This window comes from Empidonax traillii, unplaced genomic scaffold (assembly GCF_003031625.1).
Source record: "Empidonax traillii isolate 1590-97213 ecotype Southwest subspecies unplaced genomic scaffold, ASM303162v1 scaffold273:size739602, whole genome shotgun sequence".
Lineage (NCBI taxonomy): Eukaryota > Metazoa > Chordata > Aves > Passeriformes > Tyrannidae > Empidonax > Empidonax traillii.
The window spans coordinates 364,385-390,248 of NW_020955466.1; the positions used below are offsets into that span (position 1 = coordinate 364,385).

Below are 25,864 nucleotides of genomic sequence, written 5' to 3' on the forward strand. Positions count from 1 at the left end.
TTTTTGTCAAGGCAGAAAACCCCCAGATTTTCAACAGCTGTCTTACTAGCATCCTTGTAGTCTGCGGCCTAAAGAGAGGAGGGGAGGATGCCAATAAGTGAACTTTAACTCTGAGGTGGGATTCTTTTTAATATTACAAGTTTGCAGAGAAGTCTCATATTCCTTGTGAACTCTGATTAGTGCCTCTTTATATATATTACAACACTGCATTATCAGTCCTAGCAGAGTGAAAAAGAATGATAGGCTGTAACACCTCTGAGAATACTCTGCAGTCTGACCTGTTCTCACTGATGCCAGACAGAAGGGAAGCTGCTTAGTGTTGGGGAGAAGAAGCCAGTTTCTGCCTTTTGTGTTCAAATTTTATTCCCTTAACTGACACTGAATGTAGAGTTCACAGCTGTAACAAGAAGAGTTCCTGAAAACCTCTTTCTGCAGCTGCATTTTGCCAACTTTTGGCACCAATCACTGCTCTGCCAGATAATTGTTTACATGTCAAAGGCTCACATTCCATTTGGAATAGTGGCAAATAGTTAATGCCCCGCAAATACCTCAACCTGACAACTGAATTCTACCAGCCTTACGCTTGCCATGACAGAAAAAGCTGGGCATCCATCAGTTCTGGTGTAGGAGCACTAGCAGTGCCCAGCTCTGCCGGTCAGCCTGCACCCTACCGCATTCTGATACCAAAAGCCAAATTCTGCTGTTTAACTAAGCCACGCTAGCGGACAGGGGAGAGCCGCTGCACCGCAGCGCAGCCGGGAAAGGAGGGAAGCGGGCGATCCAAACAAGCTCTCTACCTGTTGCCTGCTAGCGGCACTTCCAGCTCGCCTGCCCGGGGATGCGTGTTTTGGCCGGCGGGCAGGAGCCGCTCCGCAGTCCGCGGCGGGACGAACCCGAACCGTCCAACCCGGCTGGCACCGGTGCGGGGCAGGAGCTGCGGGTGCCGCCCCAGGTGCGGGCGCGGCTCCGCCGCTCCCCGGCGGAGGAAGGGCGCGGGCAGCCCCGCTCCCCGGGGGCGCCCCGGTCCCCCCTTCTCCCGCCTCATTTGCATGGCTCTTATTACGGCCGTGCCTCGCTCCCGCCGCGCTGACACCGCCGGGCTGAGCGCGGAGTCGCCTCCAGCGGGGAGCGCACTTCCGTTATCTGCGCCCCCTCCTCAGCCCCGCTCTCTCCCTCCCTGGATGTTTAAGGCGAGGATGAACAAACAGGTCCAGCCCGAGCGCAAAGTGTCGGTGGTGGCCCCCTTGCCGGATCGCGCGGGGCCGCCGCCCCCGAAGAAGGACGTGGAGCTGATCCTGGTGAAGGAGCACAACGGGGTGCAGTACACCAGCAGCAGCCTCCTGCCCGCCGCCCCCGCGCCGCGATACGGCGCCCAGGACAGGGAGACCTGGGGCAAGAAGATCGACTTCCTCCTCTCCGTCATCGGCTTCGCCGTGGACCTGGCCAACGTCTGGCGATTTCCATACCTCTGCTACAAAAATGGAGGGGGTAAGAGCAGCGCTTGCGAGGTCTTTTCTTTCTTTCTTTTTTTTTTTTTTTTTTTGTTTTCCCCCTCGACCCCCACACCCCGGCGCGCCGCACCGCCGCAAGGGCAGCATCCCCCTCTGTCTTCTTCCCGGAGTTTCTGGGAGAAAGCCGAGGCTCAACCCCGCGGTGCCCGGGCGCGGTGCCGGAGGGCGAAGGGAGGAGCGGCAGCACTTGCCCCAGCGCTCCCCGCTCCTCCCTTCGCCTCCCGGCCGGCGGGGACCCGGCCCCGGGACCGCTCGGGGCGCCGCTCAACCCTCTCCCCCACTCGCGGGAAGGATTGCTCGCAAACCCCTCGAAGTTTAACTTAAGTTTTGAGCACGGGCGTATTTCCCTTCTGCTGCCTCTTCAGCCTGTTTAACACTTTTTTTTCGTTCGCAAAAAAATAGCACCAAAAGGGGAAAGAAAAAAAAACCAACCTAAAAAAAAATCCCAAACAAAAAACAAGCAGAAAAACAGCATCTAGAAGAGCTAGCGCTGGACCACTGAAAGGTTTCGTGGGGGTAGTTTTAATGGGGAATCGGGATTTCTGCCCTCCGTTCTGTGTTCTCCCCCCCCCCTCCAAAGTAGGTAGGAGACTTGATTCAAACAAAACCTCCCCTCCTGCACAGTTTGGCAATGACAACAACAAAAAATTACACACAACAACTACTGTTGGCTCAGATTGTCTTCAGTGAGACCTTAACTCCATCATCCCCTTTCATCTCCCTGAAATACGCTGTGTTGTCAGTGATGACTCCAGACTGTCATGGAGTAACACCATCTGCAAGCCGGGCAGGTGCCTGGGGTGCTTTCAAATCACACATAGGAAGAACAGACCCTGCCTAGCAGATGGAGGACTATTTGTGTGAACGGTGAACGATGCAGACAGAAGAACTGATAAACAGAAAGCACGTTCTGTGAGATAGTTATGTATGTATATAGTGATGATGTGGTTGCCTGGTGATAAAGGCTAATGGGTCAGTTGTGGCATAAAATACTTGCTTCCTGTGAAAAGAGGAACGCAGGATGGATGGGAAAATCCCTATCAAATAACATGGAATTATACTTGTCCTTATCAGGATTCTACTGTTACTGAAACACTCAGTCAAGTTTAGTACCTCCAAAAGTTCTGAGAGGAGTCAGAAAATCTCTCTGCTCACCACCCAGACAGGCTGAAGAAAGTAGTTAGTAGTGAAAAATAACCTCCATCCTTATTTCGTTATGTCCAAAAATAGCTCTAGCCACTCACACAGTAGCAGCACAATGCATCATGAACCCAGCAGGCTTCCACGGTGTCAGATGCAGGTGTGGCAGCAGCATCATTCATACCACTCAGTACATATGCACCATTTCCAGATCTCCAGGTCATCTGGCAATTTTTAGGAAAACAGATACATTCCCCTATCTCACACTGCACAAGGTGACACACAGAGTGCCTGAACTCTTTTCTGTTGTCTCTTGGGTCACTAAGTTTCCTAACCTACTTCCTTTATAATTTATTGCCAGCTCAATCACAGGAGGTAACAGTCTGCAAGTCTCTTGCATTTTGTTTAATTGCCATGTATTATTCCATGACAGTTCAGCTGCAGAAACTTGAGTCTTCCTTAACATCTTCTGATTCAAATACTTCCAAATGGCAGTGGAGAGAAAGCTGACACAGCTACAAGAGCCACCTTTCAGTGAAAAGTTTGCACCAATTCTTCAATATCATCAAAGTAAAACCAGACCCTTGCAAGCAAAGGTAGAGAGGCCCTGTGCTGTCATAGTCTACAGAATGACTGAGAACTGTTTACTGATACAGAGATCAAACACTGCGGTGTCTTAAAAATTTTCCATCCATTGCCTCTCACACTGGACATACATGTCAGTTTTGGTTGATAGAAACTCTTGTTAGAGATTCAGGCTCTAAAAGTACTTTACTGAATTTCAAGCTAGCTCAGTCCCCTTCTTTCTTTCAAACTGAGTTTAGGAGCTTGTTTGCTGTATGGGTAGATTTTCCTAGAAGACCATAGAACATCAGGCAATGGGCCGAGCTATGGGATATCACCAGATTATTTTGATATCTTTTCAGTCATAAATCACAGATATTCTTAAATATATAAATATGAAAATATATAAATATATATAAACACATTCATTTATTTATTTTCCCCCACACTGCTATTGCAGAAGGGAACTTTGTAGCACTAGCTCAACTTTTGCTGCCTCAAAGGATAATACAGGGGGTTCCATATTATCGCTACGTATCCCCATACAGATGATATTATCAAGGTACATGGATATAGACATGCAAAAGATTTCATTTCATTATCTTTGTCATTTTTTCTGGACTGTCGAGCAAACTAAAGGGATAAATTCAGAAGGTGTTTCTGTGCTTGTATAGCATATTCCAGACTTATCCTTTAAAAAAGAATGTACAAGATGCTCATAATAGGATTACAGTTTACCTTTTGATATTTGTAAGGCACTACTAGATACAGGAAAAACCAACACAACAGATTAAACTTGAATTGGATGGTATGTATAAAGTAAATCAGGGGAAGGTAAAGGGTTTTCCTCTCCTCTTGCTCCCTCAGTTTCTTTTTATTCTGAAAGCCTCAGCAATTACTCAGCCTCAGGGACGATTTAACTAGAGCTGACTTTAAACAGTCAATTGCGGGTTTTGAACTTGTATATCTTCAACAGACTGATACAAAATACGCAGTGAAATGGAAGCGTGGGGCAGTGCCCTAAATCCCAGGACAACATAGCTTGTGCCATCTAACAAAAAGAAATTCTGTAACCCTACCAAAAGCTACACTCGCAGGGGTTCTGCAGATGTTCTGAGAAGTCAAAAACCGTCAAACACATGGAAGTGGTGGAAAATGGCATCTCCCTTTTCATATGAAAAAAGTGAGGTGGGTGACATATGGACTGCTATGTTCCTAAGGTTGGCTATGATTAATTTGTCTGCTGACAAATTAAGGGCCTTTCCATGCTCGTAAAAATAGGTGGCTCTCAATAAAGCATGAGAACTTACAAGAACTTAGAAGGAAAGTATAAATACACACTCTATTCCCTCATTCAAAGTTGAATTTTACAAGGACATGGGTACATATACACTCTCTCTTTTTTCCTAGGCAAGTCCTTGAGATTCTTTCTTTAGCAAACTCTAGGGAAAGTTCCTAGAAAAAAAAAACAAAACAACAAAAAAAAAAAAAACCAAACAAAAACAGACATAGAGGCTTTTGGGTTAGATCTGGAAGTTCCCTCATACAAGAAAGTTTACTTCAGTGAGTTTCGCTTACTCAAGGCATACACCCCCCAGTGGCTGCTATCAGACCTTTTATGTTAGATAACTTTGGAGACAGCACTGTCAACAAAAAGAAACATATTTTAAAAAGGTTCCAGTAACAAATAGCTTGAGAGTAAGAAGCGTCCAGCAGAATTAAAACACTGAATGAACAGCCAGAAACATCTGTGTTTTGGGAGTAGCCTGCAGAGAGACCCCGATGGGACTTCTGCACAAAGATAGATGGCAGAATGTAACCCTTCTGTGAACAACTGTAATTTTTGGAATAATTCTTCTGTTATTAAAAAAAAAAGAAAATCCCCAATCTCTAGTAAGATCTAAAAAGCCTTTAATTTTATATCTCTGTTACCTACTTTCATAGGACTTGCCTGCCTTACAAGGGTAGAGACAGATCCAGTGGCTGTATTGTAGTATGAAACAGGCACCGAAACCTTACAGGACAGATTAATATGAACAGACTGGATGAGATCTTGCACTCACCAAGACTTCTTGGAAGCAGGATGTGTCCACTATGTGCTCTAAACTATTTATCAGGTGACAGGCCGGTTCTGTAGAGATGGGAAAAATCTGCTAGCTCCCATTAAGCAGATCAGACAACACTCCAAAAGGGGGAATTCTCAAGCATCACCTTGTCAGTCTGGCTGATCAACAAACACCACGACTTACATGTATTTGACTGTTTCTCATAGCACCAAGGAAAAGCACTGTTGGCAGCAAATCGAATACTTCTTGTGCAGTGCATTTGTGAGAGTTTCAAGGAACAGGGCATGTCACTGAAGAAATTATCAACTATGGTCATTTCTACTGGCTCGGCTCACAGCTGCTGTACCCTCACTATAACTCATTTCTGGCAAAAGAGACTCCTTAGCTGTATAACTCTCTAAGTGGTCAACATCAATATATTAAAAAGAATTCTTTGTAACACTTCCAACCTTTTAATTTCTTCCCAGCTGTGTAAGAGGCTATGGTGAATTAAAGAATAAGACTACTATTAAAGTTATACTCTCATCAACTTAGGGAAAGATTTACCCTGATATTTGGATTACATCTAAAATTTTACTGATGCCAAATGAAGTTGAGTAATGCCTACTATTATTAACTGATGTGCTCACAGTGGGGGAGGATGAGGCTCAGTCTTAGTTAACAAAGCTATTGTAGTTTTTGTACAAGATACTTTAGGTATTAATGTTCATTTTTGTTTCCTTTTCCTGCATAGTCATAGGCAAAATTGATATTTGCCACTGAAATTTGAGGAAAAAGAATTGACCAATATAAAGTACGTTTTTATGAGCCAAAGAATTTGCAAGGTCAGTGATGTTCAGACTACTCATTAGGAAGCATGTAATTGTTGGATTAGTCACTGGAGACTTACTGCATCATAAGAATCAGATTAAGTTTTTAATGAATTTAAGAATAGCTGCAGATAAATATTTTAACAGTATTCTAGCTATCATGATACACACTTTTAATCTCCTCTGCAGCATTATTTTTAAGTATTTTTAGGCAATGGTATTTCCAGAAGAAATTGTTTGCTATTGTTTGCCAGCAATCAATACACTTTAGAAGTATCTAAAAATTTATTCTAATGCTCCCTTTCCTATTCACACTTTCAGAAACTGTAATGCAGGACTGAGCAATCCACAGCACAGGTACCAAAGGCAGCATACAGCCAAATCTGAATATTTCCAAGCAGGGCCAGCACAAAGTCAGGAGCCAAGAGCTGTTATGCACTGAGAATGATATCAGTGAATCTGTCACCTCCCACAGGGATGGGACCCTGGTTACGTCACTGCTTCACCAAAAGCTGTGGTGCTGACCACCTTGTCTTTCAACTGTGCTCTGCCTCCTCAGTTTGCCAAGTGTCTGCCACCAATTTTAATCATTATTTTGGGAAAGAAAATAACCTGGCACTTTACAGTTTGAAGGTGGATGACCTTTTCCTTGCAATATCAGAGTTTATATTCCAAAATAGCATTGATGATGATAATAATAATAAATCAACTTTGAAGTAATCTCACTGCAAAGCCTACGCCAAGAGTTTGACTCATCAGTCAATCAAAGCTTAGATGCAAATCTAGAGATCTTGATTTCTTAATAAGGGGGTTTCAATTCCCATTAGCCCATCAAACCAGTGACCTCAGATGGGTTAAACTGTTATGCTGATCTCCTCAGGGTGGCCAGGAGCTCTGGGTTCCCAGGGTTCTGTGATGTTATGGACAACGCTCAGTTGTGTGCTGTGGCAGTACCTCCCTCCCCAGGGCCGGATTCAGTGCCCAGCTCACACGTGTTCCCTTTCCCACTTCATCTCTTCTCTTTCCTTTCCTTAATCAGCCACCAGTCACCTGGTGCATACAAAGCTCATAGGTTCACCAAGGCTCATCAGCACTGAGGTTCACATGCCAGTTGCCAGATGTTTCTCTGAAATTCCCTGTTCTGCTCTACATGTCTTATTGGCTCCACTAAATACATCTTCAGAACAGTAATGTCTGCAGGTTTATAAGGTACTCTGTCACACACCTACTACATATGAAACATGAGGGATAGCTGAGAAGGAAGAACTGAATCTTTCTCACCCAAATCTTTCATCAATTCTGAAATTCTTTTTTCTGACTCTGAGGTATAATACCATGAAATAGTGGATAAGTGTCACACTGTGTAGACTATCAGCTAAATACCTGGTTGAGCAGAGAAGTTATGTGCCTCTGAACAAATCTAGCAGCCTTAGATTGAAAATTTTACAAAGGTTCTAGAGATACACCAGCATAGAAAGGTTCTAGACAAGACCATAGTATTTAGCTTGATGTTACACCTTAAGAGGAGCATCCTGTGATTGCAGCAGGGCAAGTACTCAGAAATGATTTAAGGGGTGCTCCAATAAGTCACCAAAACTTGTTTTCCAGCTTTCCTGTCAATAAAGGAGCTGATGTGAACCAAATGAGCTGTTCTGACAAAAGCAAAGATACCTCTAAGTATAGTGGATGCACGTTTTGATTACCACTTTATGCACTTTATTCTAAACTAAAAGGTAGAAAAGGCATCAAGCAGTAAACCTAAGTCTGTTGTTTGGAAATTTAAAATCTCTGCTAACAGTCTTTCCATCCCCCTCCTCCCTCCCTAACCACTCTTTGTTCCTGTACGCCCTTCTCAATTCTTCCAGGGAGCTGAAGTTCTAAAATAGCCCTAGAAAGCCATTCCTGCACAAGTAAATTCTGCAAGTCCCATTAGGAAGCCTTCAATGCTCGTATTAACTCCTATTAAAACAAACACAGAAATTTCTTACAGTTTGGCTTGGGATCCTGGTTTTGGATACTCGTTCAAGCTGAAATAGCAGGCACTTAAGTTTCCTGTGTTTCTAGTCTGCTTTCTCACTCACATCTTCTTAAGCTCTTTATTAAATTTGCTGGGAGCATGGAAAATAGAAAGGCCGCATTAGGAGTGTAGCAGCCAACAGCTCTTCTTCACTATAGAAACTAAAATATCTCTAAAGAGACTGAGACACAGCCTATAGGGTTTTGGGGCAGAATTTCCCTTTCATCATTTGGCAAAATACCACAAATCTATCTGTCAGTTTAGTGAGTATGTGAATACAGCTCCAGCAGTCTAAAGATGTTATTTCAGGGCAGATACTTCCTCCCCATACTTAGAAGAGAAACACGAAATATGAAACAGAATGTTAATACAACTACTTACTCGTAAGATCAGAGGGAACATACAGCTTTAGTGAATGTTTAGATATGCTGTGAGGGAAACGATGATTAAAACCACTCCATAAATTACTGAACGTCCTGCTGTGATTTAAAATGGAAATGAATGGTTTAAAGAATTTTGAGCAATTCCAAGGAGCAACATCAAATAGCTCATGCCGTCATTTTTGCTATGTCTAATGGTAAGCAAATCAGCAACTCCCATTGTAAAGCCTTTTTCCTAGGTTAACCAACTGATTAAATGGTTGAGAACTGCATGGCTGTCTGGTATCAGTTTGCCCTGTAAACTCCATAGCATTTACATACATTGGCATCATTAAATGTAGTTATTAGATGATGTTGTACCTAACTGCTCTCAGCAGCGCTGCAAAATAATAAACCATAACGAAAGAAATTCTGTACTTAGGGATATATTAAAATATTGTAATTCAGAAGGTGAGAGACAAATCTGAATGGTGTGTCTTTGTAAAACATTTCTAGGTCTTTCACTACTACCTTGCTGTTAGTACTTTCAGTTCTCTCTGTACATGTAGAATCACAGAATGATTTGGGTTGGAAGGGACCTTAAAGATTACCTAGGTCCAAGCGTCTAGGTCCCTGAAATCTCACAACTGAATCTCAACTTCTTGACTTGAAATGTGACAACAAGAAAATATATTATTGTTGCTGTTGTTATTATTATTATTATAGTCATCACTACTATTAAAGTTGTTTAAGAAATAAGTTTTATTCAGGACAAGTCCACTGTCCCAGTCCAGTTTCAGTGAAGAGTATGTAAAGAATCCAGGAACATCACACTGATTATAAACCTTCAGTTTTCCTTTCTCAGGGCATTTGAAGACAAAGGATTCCTGTTAGTAGGCTATTACCCATGTCTTGATAACCTGTAATTCCTTTCTCCAACTACAATGCCTTAATCTTCCCCTTTCCTTCTCTCTGCCTTCAAGTTAAGTCTTGAACCTTTAACGGCAAGATTTCATCCTGATTGTGCAGATCTTATATACTGGTGACAAGTTAGAATAGTTTCAAACAAAGGCTTTATTGACATTCAAAACTTGACTTTCTAAAGATGGATATATGAGTCCTTCAAGAAATCAGCACCAAAAGTGCCCAGATCCTCAGTACTGCTGAATAATCCCTGTTCTCCTGGAAATTCTGGAGAGATACCTATAGCATAATTCAGCATCTTAACTTCTGTATAGATTCAACATACCTAATTTTAAAGGTTTTGAAACCTTTAATTGAAAAAGAAGGGGAAAGGAGATGGGAGAAATGGAAGGGAAACAGTTAAGTTCCTTGCCTTGCAACATATTCTTCAAGAACACCATAGGAAAGAACCTCTTAACTACTTATCAAAGCTATCCTTTGTCTTATTCCTTCTGCTTTCCCCTATTCTATATCTGAACAAGTTTTGCAATCTCTCCTGAAGCATGACAAGGGTGACAGCCACAGTACAGCACTTTGGGAACCAGGGCCTTCCATTCAGAAGCAAGAACTGTCAGCAGGGAGGTCTGGCTATGTAAGCCACATACTTCCTCACACTCACCCAAAGCACACTACCAACTTTCCAGTGCATGGAATTCCATGATAACATATTACTAAACAAAATTCAGCCAGGATTGTGCAGTCAGTTGTCTGTTGTCAGTCTATAAATGTTTTTTTTATGACGAGCGTTCTGATTGCTGGTATGTAGTAAGGGAAGCTGCCCTTATTATACAATAAGTCTTTTTATAGAAGAAGGTAATTTTTCTAGTGCTCCTACTCCTTAAGGCTTTATGCACACAACCACTCACTTGCAAAAGCACAAGTGATTGCAGAAGCTGTGCTCTTAATGTAGGTATTAACTGGTTTCTATTGTTTGGCTATTATAATTGTCTAAGAATATATGCTAACTTAAGTGTCCAAAATAGGATCCATCACTCCTAGACCAATGGCGTTAAACTACACAAGCATAAAGCCTTTCTTGGAATGCTTTGTTATAAGCTGCTTCCCTAGAACAAACCCAGCATTTGAAGAGCAGTACTGGTTTGATCTCACCCCACTGAAGGACACAGGAGTTGTGATTTCAACAGCAGAAGAGCATTACTGTTTTACAGCCTTTATTTCAGAACTGGAGAAAACTACTGAATGATTTCCAAGCACTGGGTGCCATTTCTTGCTGGTTTGACAAACAGCATTTTTGTCACTGATGCAGAGGAGGGATTGTGGCTGGGCAATTGCACAGCATTCATCTTTACTGAAGATGGCAGAACTGTGGCAATGAGCTGATTTTCTGGCCCACAGGCAGCATGGAAGAATGCACACTCTCTGCCTGCCTCCCTGACCACTCAAACAAGCTGTTTCCTTGAGCCCAGTGCACATACTGAAAAAAGCAGCTGAGAATTGCACGTCTTATTTTTTGATAGCTATTTTTAATTTCTTCTGCACCTCCTGAACTATGTGAGTGTGCAGAGCACTCTTCAGTGATTTAACTTCTATTTCTCTTTCTCCTTTTCTCTTCTGTAATGAAAGACCTCTTGAAATGCCTATTCTGAAGCATGCCAAAGGTGACAGCTAGTTACTTGCCCTTTAGATTCATATCTCAGGGAAAAGGGGGAGATTCTAGTCAAATTCCAGTTAAATATAAAAAAGGGGAAGAGGCTGGACTTTTTCTGGCACACCTCTCTACAAAGTAGAATAACAGAAACCGTTCTTCAGACCACAAGGTGGAGCAGTGGATCCTTATAGATCTTGGGAGATCTTAACCTGATAATTAATGTCACAGCAACCTACTGCATTTATAGGAAAAAAGAATTTCTGGAGGACCTGACAGGGTGGCTCATGACTTTTAAATACAGAGCTGCCCCATAAAAGCAATGATAATTCCCAAAGAGACCTTTCTGGCATTTCCTGATTCATTTCATCTATTAGGATATTACAGGAGTGGCAACTTTTAGTGGTGCCTAATTCCCATGAATGACCTCACTTGTCAGCATGGCCACAATGACAGCAAGGAGACAATCCATCGATAATAAGATTTTGCTCCCTGAACACACCTTTTTTTAAATGAGTGCAACATTAAAATGGCAATACATTCTCTTCCCCCAAGGAATGACACAGGTAGTATCGTTTCCAGCTGGCCTCAGCACCTTTTCTTCTTGGCAGAGGCATCATTTCAGAACACAATAATTTCACAATTAAGTATGTTTGGTTTACTATGATATTAGAAAGTTCAATGCCAAATGTTACCAAAACATCAAGTTCACAGCTTAGAAGCTACTCAAAAGTGTCTTTGCTACGTGAATCTTCATCAGCATGAAGGACTGTGTCTGTCTTCTGGTGGCCAGTAAGACTGATGCTAGAAAGAAACTCAAGAGCTCATGCTCTCAGCTGAGGAGTGATTACAGTTGTACACAAACATCTTCTTTCTACAGTTTATCACAAAATTAAGGAATATCTTGTGTTGTGCTTTGTCTCTTTTCTAAAGAGAAATGCAGATGTGTCAGTGAGATTATGAGGCAGGTGTTGGTGAGATCAAAGACAGTCCAGGACTTTATTTTGGGGAAGGGTTTGATCATTTGCTCCTCGTATGCAGTTTGTTTCTCATTTATGTATGGCTCTACAGCCTTAGTTAAAATCAATAGATTTGCAAACCACAGGGGAGAAATCCTGACCCAGCTGAAGTCAATGGGTGATTTTTTTCCATTGACGTCACCAGAGCCAGGATTTAAACCCAAATAACAGATGTCTCTCTCTTAAGGACTCCTAAGTAGACAGAATTTCCAGACTAAGAATTATGTGAGAAGAAAAACAGAGTAAAGTAATAAAAAACTGCTCAGACTAAACTGATATAGAAGACTTCCACTGAGGAATAACTGATCTTCACTCAGTACAATAGCTCAGTACTTTCCCTAATAAGCAAACTGTCAGGATTACATAGATGATGGTCATTATTACAAAAAATGGATTTACTCTGTGAGAGTTAGACTGTGACCTCAGCATTCTCCTATGTCGGGCTCAAGCAATAAAAGAAAGTACTATTTTAAGAAGTGCCTTTTACTCTCACAGTTTCATAGGGACAAATTATTAGGCAAGACTCTTTCTAGCTTTCAAGGCTAAAGAGAAAACCTGGGAAAATACAAAGTAAATTCCAGACTAAAAGCCAGCAGGCAAATAAAAGGATTGGACTAGCTGATCATACGTTTTCAAGTATTCTAGGGCCTACTCCATCATTTTTCAACTTTTGAAAGTGGTGGTTGTGGGAGTACAGCTGGCACCAGTTACTCTTTCTTGACTCTTCCCTAAAAGAAAGCGACAGAAAACAGTTCCCAGGCCATTCCTAAACAGCCAGTTAATCCTTCGTGGTCTTATATGGAGGCTGATGACAAAGTCACTGTCTCTAACCTTAAAGTAAGAGATGTGGAGATCTTCAAGATCACCTACATTTTTCTTTCTAAATACCAGTTTACAGACATGATGTATTATGTGCTCAAAGCTCTTTAGAAATGCCGCAAAAAATATTGCCGTGTGACAAGTTGCAAACACCAAGCCCAGCCACACCGATTTATCATAAGGTCTGAATAATCAGTGGACAAAGTTGCCCAGCAATCTGCCCTAGCAAAAGCTTGCACTGTGATGAAACAAGAAGGATTTTGCTTCAAACTGTTAATAGCTCTGCTTCATCTTGGCAGTGAGCTATGCTGGGCCCTGTGGTCTTTTTCACATTCTTCCCTGGCATTTCCAGCTAGGAGGCCCTGCTGCAGAATGGCAGTGATAAAGCATGTACTGGACAGCTTGGACTGAGGGAAGAATTTACTTCATTGCTTGAAGCCTATTAGGAAAATAGTTCTCTAAGAGCAAACATAGAACTTAAGTTTCAGACTTAAATAAAAACTCTTGTCTGATTAATTCCCACAGAAGAGGGAGAGTAGTTGGAGGACAGAAAATGAAGGATTGGTGTTTCTAGCCAATACAGGTAAATTGATGCAACCCTGTTGGAGTTTCATACTGGTCAGAAGAGACTCTGTTTACCCTTTCTAGCAAAACAATATCAAGATAAGTAGTTCTTAGAATCCTCCTGCTGCAGGAAGGCTAGTGAGAAGGTTTACTTTGTGCTCACAGTGCCCAAATTCTCAGAGACCCCACCTGATGGCTCTGCAGTGCACACAGAGTGTTATCAGCACTGCCCTATGCCAAATAAAGACTTTTTTCAAATGGACAGGTTTTCTATGAAGAAATTCTTGCGTTCAGTGCTAATAGAAAGGGACAAAGTAAAGAAGCCACAGCCATTTGGAAGCTACCCTTGCCCAGCCCTTCCAAAATACTAGCACAATTCAGCAGCAACTATAATCCTCAATAAGAATACAGGATTTTGCCTTTTTATGATAGTACATAAAGTATTACACCATTACAAATAAATCTCGAATAAAGCCTGGAAGGAAAAGGAATGTTTTGCTTTAGTCATTGAGTCCAAAAATTGAAGTTACGATTTAGAAATGGATTAATCACTAAATGGTAAGGCAAGTTTTAAGTGTACCACAGATTGTTATCCTTGATTCTTCTCTAGTAGAATTTCAAGGCATTTACCTCCTATTGGTTTGCACATTAATCCTCTTGAAAGCTGCTTGGCACTTGTCTAGAGCTGATTTAAGATGTCTTGGGCACTCTGTTTTACCCTGGCACAGTTATGAATCTCACACTGCCTAAAATGGGTAGTGTATCCTCCCCAGAGGATACTTAACTTGGGGGCTGTTTTTTTCTTTGACAACCTGCAAATTAAAAGCAGTGTTTAAGAGAAACACCTTCCATCTGAGATCGTGTTGCAAACCAGCAATTGGCCTGTTACGTGTACAGAACAAAGCACATTTCACATCCTTTGCCTTGCTGTGCCCATGAGCTACTCCTGGAGCTCTGATTAGCTCTGCCAGGGCAGTCCTATCCCCTCGAATTAGGCACCAAACACAAGGGGCATAACAAGGGGAATGTCCCCCCCGTACAACCTGTGCAATGCACACAGGACAGAGAGTAGCAACCATAAGGACAGTCCTGAGAGTGGTAGAGTAGAAAGACCAGAGCAAGGACTAAAACTGACCTAAATGAGGAGCTGAAATCCAGAGGATTCATCCCAGACTCTTTTCTAGTAAGGTGGAGAAACATCTCAGGGATATAAACTTAGCATTCCTAAAGCATCAAGTGGACAGCTCAGGAAGTGGGTACCATAACAGTGTAAGTACTGAAAGTGCCTACATAGCTCCTCAACCTGCCAACATATGAACATGCTACACCAAGAACTGCCTACAAGGTGGCAACTTAAAACAGAAAAACAGGTATCACTATTACACTGTAATTAATTAGTTTAGTTCACTCAGTCTCTACAGATTATAAAAAGAAGGCTGAAACACTTGATTACAGCACTTAAGCATCTTCTCAGGAAGGAAACAAAGTGTTTCAGGGTGTTCTAATTCATCAGGGAAATCACTGCCACAAATCAAATGTTATATATCTTCAAATTAGAAACAATGAATTTTTAAAATTATGTTTTATAGCAGCAAAGTTGTTAGCCTATGAAACAAAGTAAAAAAAAAAAAAAAAGGCAAAGGGTTTGTCTGGTATCTACAAGTCAGGTTTGTATATTTTTCTGTCTGAAACCATGGTATATATGAGAAAATTAGGAAATTAGATCAAAGTATCTAACAAGCCATTCTGGCATCAGATTGATCCATGAATTTTGAAAGCATTCATTTTAGTTTACAGCTGACTGAGGGGAAAAAAAAATAAAAAAAACCAAACCCGCAAACGAACATACAAGTTCTCTAAGAGAGAGAAAACTATGACTAACAGTCTGTATCTGAACCAAAGTAAAACTGTAGTTGCCAAAATCTCCCTGGCACCAGGCAAGGACTTCCCTACATTTAAGAGGCAGTTAAGCAGATGAAGCAATATTTCCTTTCATGTACATGACTATATTCTGTATATCACAGAAAACTGTCTTTTCAGGACGTACAGTTTAAGGAAAACTTATCACATGAGGTTATGTTATTATGGATCTGGTGCTGGAATGCAGAAAAAAACTCCTTATCTTGATCCACAAGCTCACAGAAAATACCTCCTGATGTCTTCGTTGAAAAATATTTTTAGCCAGGGATGTTCTGCCACCAATAAAGCAGGGTACATTTTGACAGACACTTGCTTTTTGCACATTTGATGTACAGCCTACACCTTACATGGGTGGTTTTATTGATATGCAATAGCAGGTGAACATATCCTTGTGGTCACCCCTAAAAATTGCAAGATTGGGGGGGGGGAGGGAAAGCCACCAATAGAACACTCCTATTAATAAAATGATAGAATAGTATTTCCCCCTCTTAATTTAACATCTCTTAAGCTTCCAGCCATGTGTATTGTGAAGCAGCAACATTCTCCAGCAAGGCACCTGCAGGCTTACCCAGCAGTCCAGTGCTACTCACCTCCTCTGACTGAGACCTTCTGAAGAGCTTGTGGACTAAAAAGTCTGCTGTTTTGTTCCCAACAGTGTTATCTGTTCCAGGAAAGAATACTACCACTCCTACAACCCCTGTCCTGATTTGGGCAGGAATCTCAGTAGCTAGGCTTTCACATCGTTACAAACTCCATGTTATTTACTTACCAAACTACAGGTAAAGCTCATTTATTTACAAACAAAGGGGCCAGCTTCGATAGTACCTCTGCTATAGAGGCGGGATGTTATAACAAAAGCTGTCACTGCAACCTGGAAAGAAAATTTTTGGACTTCCAATGGTCACACTCATGGTAGATGATGGGAATTGTTCTTTTGCTAAGCTAGCTGCAGCGAGAATGTTGTTGTGAAGGTCAGCAGCAGGAATCCCCTGCAAAGCTCCAGGGCTCCCACTGCCACACTTGGCCACCTTGGATCAACCCAATTTATATTCTCTCAAACCTACCATGTCTCTTTATTTATTCTTTAATTTCCTATCAAACACAGGCCAGAGTTCTATTCTTGTAGGTGCCTGCAATTATCTTTAAACTACACACTGTTGTAAATGTGATCATTTCACTAATTTATGTAAATAGGACCTTGGCCAATGCCTTGGGTGTTATTTATGAATGAATCATGCTGCTCTGAGTGGCTGGGTATATTTAACTCTCATTAATTTGTTCAGAATAGCTACTAATGGGTTTCTTTAGCTCATGACTCTTGTAACAAAAGCCTAAGAGATGACTGGGTTTCCATGGGGAGGGCTTGGGTAACCCTTTCTGTTACTACCCAGTGACCAGCTTATAAATACACTGAGCTTAAAGTCACTTCAAGTGATCTTAAGGCAGTAGCAGGTTAACAGCTCAAGACAAAAAATGCAGGCTTCAGTTGGCCTCAGCCAACAGCACTGAACCATTTCTGGAAACTATTTGTTTTCACTTTCTTTTGAGTGAAAGGAACGCTGTTAAAATTGCAATTCTGAAAAAACTGAAGGCTCTGAGCCCAAGTTGAGAGTAGTAATATAAATAGGTTCAAATCTAGCAGCAATTTGTTGGAGGGAGTAGCTAAATATAAAGGCTTCAAAAGAAACATGCCACTCACCATGGTATAGCTCCACTGGTTTTATGATTCAGAAATACTTTCCATGAAAAAAGTTTGCATACTTGGAAGACTTTATTGTATACTCAGAGCATTTTATATGTGTAAAGTGCTGCTGAAGTTTTTATAGTATGTCATGCAATCTGTTTTGCAGAAAAATGTTATTTTTGACAACTATAATCTATTGCTGGCTGGGCTCAGCATCATCATAGAGCTGCTGTTAACATCATCATCATCTTGTCTTTGACCTGGGGTTACATCACGCTCCTTTGTATCTCTGTCTTCTCTTTGCTGTGCCACACAAACTCTTACTGCTTTTAACCTCAGGTCAGTAAGGTCTTAAAACATTCCACCCCTTCTTCCCAGGCATCAGCAGCAGGCTCAGAGGTGCCCTTGGGGGCTGTGCAGGCCTGGTGGCCTGTCTGCTGAAGAGCCAGAATAACTTTCATGTGCTAAGAAATACCTGTCTTTCTAATTACCCAGTTTTCTACCCATGGGGGTCTTGCACAATCTTGATTTCAAGATCTTTGCTTCAGGGACTTCGTTTTTCATTCAAGGACTCTGCACAGATTAGAGTTTCCACTCATTCTCCTTGTTGTCCAAGCAAACAAACTGCTATCAACGTACTGCTACCTTTTCTATCAACTCTTTATTGTAATTGTTTGAAGTACTATTTATTCTGCAGAAAAAACAAACAAACAAACCCACAAGCAGTGTTGATCAGACAGACATACCAGCTTGTATTTCAATTCACCAATTGGGAGATCTCTGTTTTTAGACTTTTCCTGCGCAAACACTGGAAACTCTCCTATCGGAAAATATACTGCAATATTTGCTCAAAGTTTGTTGTTTTAGCAGACATCCCTGCCAGTATAACATTTTGACCAGAAATAACCATGGTAACAAATGCAGAAGGCTAATGAGCACAAAGAGTTCAAAGTTGTTTCAGCTACCCATGTCCTGGCCTACTTCTTGTCTGTGCATCGAAAATCCTTTCAGGATAACCACAGCTGTTTAAATTATCTCTCTTTTTCAACTATTAGTAAATTAATGTTTTGGGGGTTTTTTTGTATTTAAAAGTGAGATGAGACCTCCTAGTAGGATTGAGAGGAGTATTTTGAGCTTTCTTTCCCACCCCTTAGAATGCTGAGAATGCTGAGGTACAAAGAGAGGAAACGCTCTGTGTGGATTCTGGTATACCAAAATTAAGAAGTTGTTTTGGCACTGAACACAGGAATGCAAAGCCTGTCTTGTATCCTGTCCTTCATTAATTAAATGTAATAGTTTTTAAAAAAAAATTCTGTGTAAGTTTCCACTTGAAGTTTCACACAGATGGTTCTTGTAGAAGCTGAGGGCTTGACCTAACCTAGTTTTGCATAAGACACAAAGCTGTCTTAGCTCCATGTTTACACTGGTACTTTAAAGGGACATATATGGATCTTGTGAAACCTGTTAGGAGAGAAACAGAGCAGTTCACAACAGTCTAAGGCCCTTTTGAGGTGCTTGTGACTCAGTAGCAAGTCAAGTATGGCTCTTGTGCCAGCGCTGCATTACAGATGTTAATTACTTCAGATTTTTAGCTGTAAAGGGATATTAGGAACCATTAGGGATTGCTGAAACTAGTATTGCCTTGTGGGATGCAGCTGTGAGCTCAGCCCCAACCCATCACACCGTGGGGGAGTGGAATCCCCTTGAGTGCTATCAGCATGTTACTGCCAAAGCAGCAATCCCACAGATTGCATTCCCTCTGCTCTCTGAGGTAGGTAGATCTTGGCAAGCTGGTCTGAAGTGTTAGCCAAGCCGTGCTTCCCAAGAGTTCAGCTGTCTGGCCGATACAAATCTGCCTTTGGATTCATGCAGTAAAGCACAGCAGTTTCTGTGGCTGGTGGCACAGGCAGGAGTGACACAGCTGACATCACTTCTCCTTTCCTAATATTTTGCCTTCATAGACAGGGTAGGCATTAACAACAAGGTGACTCCTGCAGAGAAGTCTGGTATGATGCTCAAATTCACACCAGTGGACCTAAAGCAAGAGGCCCCCCAGGATGCTGGTTTGGCTCCCCCTTGGCCCACAGGATGTTCATGCCTGCAGGACAGGAACAAGTCTCCTTCCAAACACCTTTTGATCACAAGACACTGCACCAAAGCAGCTCCAGGATGGAACCCCTGGGCAGTCACAGACAGCTCTCACACAGATGCTGTTTACAAGCGTTTGCAGACCATTCTGTTTTGTGGAAATTTGAATGATACTTTGACCATCATTTATTTTTCTTTGAAGGGGCCATAATCTCAGAAAGGGTTGAGTGAACACTGTAAAATCTGATTCTGGATATTGGCAAGGAAGATAAGAGCAAATACAAAGATGCTTACAAAAATTCCTGATTTTTCCCTATTTTTTACCTAATCAGAAGCTGCTAAACAAGAAGTTTCCAGAAGACTTCCAAAACATTAAGTCAAACTAATGTGACTAAGCACCCTTACTTTGCTATTTGTCTCAATTTCAAAATACTTCAATCATTTAGTACCTGAAAAGTAACCCAGCTACGAAACCCTGCCATTCTGTGTAAGTGCTCTTTGATGAAAATTACACCACACCTTATTAATCCCTTGCGGGGGCAGGGCGGGGGAAGGAAAAAAAAAAAAAAAAAAGAAAGAAACCTCCTTTAACTAAAGCCTGGAATGACTCGCAGCCACAGAGATGACGCTTTAACAAGTATGCCTAAGTACAGTACGCTTCACAGTTCATCTTGCTATTAGTCATACTTAAAAACCACGTATTTTAAACCAGCATTTAATAGCTATGTCCACTACGCATCTCCTGGATTAATCTGCTCAGATACAAATGCCCCTGAACAGGCACCGTGTTTGCCACAGTCCCATGACATCAATCAAACAGCACTCCGGGCAAACTCTGTGCCTCCCAAAAACAAGCTGAGTTTGTGAGTCAGCTCCACACACTGTGACACCATTGCAGGAAGACAAGGATGGCACTTCAAAGGCTCACTTACAGGAAATCTGATGGTAAAAGCACCTAAAATAATTTCTACAGATACTAGATATGGTGAGAGCAATATGTAGTATCCCAGACTGATTTTGCTGAAGGAGTTTCACCACTGAGACACACAGAGCTCAGAACTGCAGGGTATCAGGTGTCTGCTGAATACAAATATTTTTTCTGTACGATATTCAAACATACAACAGTTCAACATAACGATCACAGAAAGCAGCTTACAAACAATACTAACATATTATTAAAACATTTATCACTGATACTGTAGTAACTTATGCAAATGCAAGTTGCATTTATATTGCACTCTGTATAAACATCGTGAATAGGAAGATTCTTGCCCCCTAAGTGGTACAACCAATATATTACAATTTTTAGTATGCATTCTCAAAGCTTTAAGCTATTCTTTCTTTCTGTTGATATACCTTGACTCTTCTCCATTGCGAGATTTCAACTTTCAAATGACTAAACTTATGACTGAATGCTGAATACATTGTCCTTACCATTATGTTACAGCACGTTACTTTTAGATGTAGATTGGTGGTATGACTAAGAGAGCAGTTTGTTTTTCCATTCTTATTCTCCGGTATATACTCAAAATTCCCTTTCTGAACAGTTAGGCAGCTTACACCAATAATATTTGTGAAAAGCAAACACAAAAGGTAAAGGAACAAGTATTCAGACTTTTAAAAGTACAACAATAGTTTCAGAAATACTTTTTAAATGTGCAATTAATTCTGCTTACTCACGTGTTTCAGAAAGCTACAGTCATGCTTTCAGCTTCTCTAAGTTTATAAATTTAGGAACAATACAAACTTACTTCCTTTTGCAAAGGAAGTTTTCAATTACTAGACCAGCACAACAGATTTTAAAGGTTTGCAAAAGTTTCTACCACTTTCTATTGGGAAAAACAGACAAGCTGCTGTGTTTCTTTTTATTTTGCTGAAAAACTGAACCATGATTTTCACTATCTGGTTTCCTTCTCATACACAACTCCTAAGGACAGCAGTCAGTTATTCAGGATAAGTAATTACTCTGTCAGCAAATAATGGGGGTTTTATGGTTTTTAATGGAGCAAAATTTTGCATTAATTAAACTGTTCTTGACCAAGTAAGCTCTGCAATAAAATAAAAGCTACACTTTGCAGGCACCACAAAACAGAGAACTGACAGGGCACCCAGTTATTAAACATGACACCAGCTGTAATTGGTTTATAATATCACATATAGCCATGCACTGGGGAAATCTTTCTGTGACCTGGATCCTGTAAAATAGCCAAGAAGTTTGCAGATAGTTTCTACATTAGGTGATGCTTTTGTATTTCAGTTGGCAATACACTCTATGCTACACTAGCACTGATTTTTCCAGAGGTGACAGTTTTTTGATGACAGTCCAAACTCACAGGAGAATCCTCAGCCCAGTGAAGTGATGTGTTCCAGGAAGGTGCAAGCAGCCCTGGCACTGTCCTGCTGCAACATAAAGATGCTGTGCTTGGTTCTAGCAGTGGAACCTGCTACATCTTCCATGTTAATGGCCATGAGCCAATGGAAAGAGGGGGTTGTCTAACCCAATTCATAAGAATAAGGGAATTCATTACAGCAAAAACCAACATATGCCATGGAAGCCCACATTCCATAGGATTGACTAGTAGTGATTAATTTTAAAGCCAGAGATTTCTGCAGACACCTCACACAGTATGATTTAAGCTGCACTTAATGGAACTCACACTTGTCTCCTCTGTTGCTGGCTCCATACCCCTTTCTGAACTTCTCTTACTACACTAAAAAAAAAAAAAATACCACAATTTTTCATAGTCCCTTTCCCTTTCAGCTGTGCAAGTGTGTTCAGCATCATTTTTTCTTCAGTTAGGGACTAGTTTTCAGAGACACCTTTTTTTCCCTTTTAAAGACAAAAAAACAGAGGGGAAACATTAGAGGGAAAGAGGAGCTTTGGCAGCTTTTTTTAAGGGTCCTGTCTCCAAGACTTTATAAAAAAAAAAACAGGAAAGGGACAAGAAAATATGGATTCTTCCTTCCTGATATTTCCCTTCTGCTTCCCAAAGACAATGATTTTGTCTTCAGCCAGTAACTGTAAGCAGCAGAGAAAGCAAAATGTAACCAATACAAAGACTACAGTGTCTGCTTAATGTCGTTCCAGGTGCTTTTCTTATTCCCTATATCCTCTTCTTGATCATTGCGGGAATGCCCCTGTTCTATATGGAATTAGCACTGGGACAATATAACCGAGAAGGGGCTGCCACTGTGTGGAAAATCTGTCCAGTTTTCAAAGGTAAGTGTCCCTCAGCACCGTGAGGGTGCCACACACCGGTGATCACAAACCAAGTAGAGGTCTCTCAGCTTTCACAGACAACGTGGTATTTGGTGACCCTTCCCCAGTTCATGAATTTAAAGTCTTTCTGTTATCACAGATGAAGCACAAAGTAGAAAAAGCCACAGAAATCATCTTCAGGGTGGTAGCTGGCTGAGTGCAACAGAGAGCCATGAGCAGGAGCACTTCAGCCCTGTCCTCCCTTTCCCCTGCATACTGGGGAGTGGGAGGAACTGGATACCTCTAGGTGGAGGGAAGGGTTAGGCAATGCAAACATGGGAAATACCAAATCCCATCCAGTTCAGTTCAGCCCTGTCTTCCCCACTGACTAAAATAACCACTACTTCATTCAGGGATCATGGAGAATTCTCTGCAGAATTCAGCACACCACAGAGGCTATGACACTAAAACATGAATACTATAGCTCAGAAACTAGATTTGTAACACCACACGAGTTGTCTGTGGTATCTCTGTGCCTCAGTTTTCCTGCCTATGAAATGGGAGCAATGATTCTGACAGACTTTGTTAAGTGGCTTTCAAATACAGCAGTGAAAAGCATTTAGTAAAATCGGAACATTATTATTACTATTGAGTGTTTTCCACTAGGATTAACTCTCCAGCATTGCTGAATAAAAAGCTCTAGAGTGTTGTTTGTCCACCGAGTTAAAACCATTCTGCAAGGGAAAAATAGCCAAGTTAGGTGTTTGGATGCTGATCAGGGTGTTTGGTATTGATCAGGGATAAAGGGATCTCCCTGTGTGAAAGAAGCCATAGGTGTTCTGTACATGAAACAAGTGTTTGTTAAGGAGCCTCAAGAATTTTCTTAACCATTGCTTACCAGCAAAGAAATAAAAGTTTCCTTGTGTCTGTACCAGATTGTATCTGAATTTTACACAAAAGCCTTTTCAACACAGAGCTATCTGAAATGAAACCAGTCAAGCTCAGCTGATCTTAGAACCTTAAAATTCTGATCATGTTCATCCTGTGACTGACAAAAGCTGAGGAGCTTAACAATAGCAATCCAAACTTGTCGGATCTGCTGCTTGGATATAGGTTACACTGAGTAAATGTTAGTCTTCTTTCTCAAAATACAGCTTTCCCCTTCAAGCAATCTAGTGTTACAGAATAAGAAAAGTGAAGGTTTCAAACTCAAAACACATAGCAAAATCAGAGATATAACAAAAAATAAATTAGCAAGTTAATAAAATAGGTGCCCCAAAATTTTAAAATATAAATTTTCCTAGCCCTTTTATAATCCTATCGTGGGAGAAAAAATTCATCCCAGCACCCAGGAACCTGAAGACCCTTGAAGAATCAAAACTCCCATTGGTATCAGTTAATACCTTTGTATGACAATGAGGATTTTGAAAGCCTAACTGCAAAAATTAGACCTTCAGGATCTCAAAGTGTTTGAGCTAAGTACCACTGTGCTCAGAGGTACTCTATGTGTTGACTTCAGGATTGAAAAGATTATGAGAAAAGAAAATAGAAGTTATTTCATGTATAGTCTTGTTGACATTCCAGCTGTGTTTTTAAGCTGACATTTTCAAGGTGGACTAAACATACATTGCTGTTGATTTTTAAGGGTTCTTATTACAAGGATATAGAATAGCATAAGTTATTTGATTCTCAAAAACAATAAGCATTGAGTTGTATCTGCACCTCAGCATAAGCTCAGTACTTTTAAAGTTTTAACTAAAACTTCTGATAGCTTGCAAACACATTTTACTGCTGTTTTGGAGTTGTTCCTGCGATAACTCAAATCTCTCACTCAAAGGAAAAGTACACGATCTACACAAATTTATAACAGCTTCTCTAAATGAACAGCACTATAGTACTAATTTTAGCTATGAATATTACTGCTATGAACTCTAAGGACTTCTAATGGGATGCTATCATAACACTCCAATTAAAAATATACCCTGTAACCTTTATAACACAGTCTGTTTTCATCTCTGCATTTTTCCAGGGTCTATTTTAGACTGTGGGTGGAGCAGCATTACTTTTAAGAAAACCTAGAAACAGGACAGCAAATTCATTCCTGAACATTCTCAAGATTTCAGAGAAGTGCCATTTAAGAAACATTTGATCTATTAATTTTTCATCTTGATATGAAACATCTCTCATGGTCCTCCTGAGCTGTAGGAATTTCAGGAACACTTTTTAAGCAGCAATCATCCAATTTCAGCTCAACATATATTATTTGTAGTATTCATATTTTTTGTATTATTTGTATTTTAACTTTCACCTTAATACTTAAGAACTATCACCCTGGGTGATTCCCCCCCTCCTCTCCATTCTGCTGATCCTAATGTATCACTGGAGTGTTCATGTGCTAGATTCATTTAAGCATCAAGGATTTAAAAATACAGTTTCATCTTTACTTTCACAATTTTTCCCTTGTTAGGGAAGAGCAAACTGGTCTACAGATTAAAAGCCTCCTGAAGAGCAAAGAGTAACTTTTGTACATGCAGCAGTCTTTGAACTGCCAGCTCCTTCAGGGTCAGCATCTGTTCCTTATGCAAATTTGAAACCAAGGATTAATACTCACAGTGTGTGCTACTTCCTTGCTTTATACAGAAATATGAAAGCCTAATAATCTCCAACTGCTAGGCCTGCTATGCAGTATTTCCAAAAATCAAAACTGAAGAAAATTAGAAGTAAAGGTTTATGCTTGGGTGCTCTGACAATATAGAAGTGTATAAAATAGCTGTAGTCTCTATCTGTTATATGCAATACAAACAACTTAGGGGGAGGATTCGGGGAAAAATACTGCACACATACAAAAGGAAGGATGACTGAAGTCAAGGTAAAGCAAGCTTCCTGAGCAATTCTGGCAACCAACTTCTGCTCTGCTCCAACATTAATACCAAAACCTCCTTTCCTCCTAAAGGGTCCCTTCAAACACACTTCACAATATGCAGAAATACAAAGCAAATGTTCAAAATCAAAAGAGAATGTTCACACTGGAAATTCTGCAATGCTGGGGAGATAATAAAAAGGGTTGAATGTCCACATGCGGTTTAACCCCAACTTGATATTCACCAAGATTACTGGCATGCCCAAAAACCACCTGGAGAACCACGGTGGAATAGCACAGACTGTTTCATGCATGTTTTGGACCAGTTACATGCTGATGGAAGCCAAACTGGAGAGTAATGATGGGAAAGAAACAAGAGAGGGATTGGTGTCTGTTCCAAACTAGTTCAGGGTGGGAACATGAGGCATAGGGAAACTTCATTTAAGTGTCAAGCTTTACTTTTCCAAGAGAAGTTGCCAAGGTCTCTGACATCATGAAGATGAAGTGAGTTTCACTCCTAACATGGGCTTGCAATCTTCTGCATTGGAAGCAAATCAGCAATGGAGTTGTACAAGGGCAAATTTTGACATTGCTTAATTTCTTTTTCTGGCAAACAAGTGGATTTGATAAAAGCCAGTCATTTTCCAAAATCATTGCTGTAATTTTTTTGTTTTAA

General features: G+C 40.9%; 1 protein-coding gene across 1 annotated transcript in view; it reads left to right on the top strand.

Annotated features, from left to right (window-relative positions):
• The first annotated feature begins 1,117 nt into the window (after positions 1-1,117).
• Positions 1,118-25,864, top strand: part of SLC6A2 (solute carrier family 6 member 2) — a 57,001-nt gene continuing 32,254 nt past the window's right edge. Inside the window, exons 1-2 of the mRNA XM_027889869.1 lie at positions 1,118-1,488; positions 22,218-22,349. Of these exons, the coding sequence (XP_027745670.1) occupies positions 1,182-1,488; positions 22,218-22,349 (439 nt within the window). The 5' untranslated portion in view covers positions 1,118-1,181. The remainder of the gene's footprint in view (positions 1,489-22,217; positions 22,350-25,864) is intronic.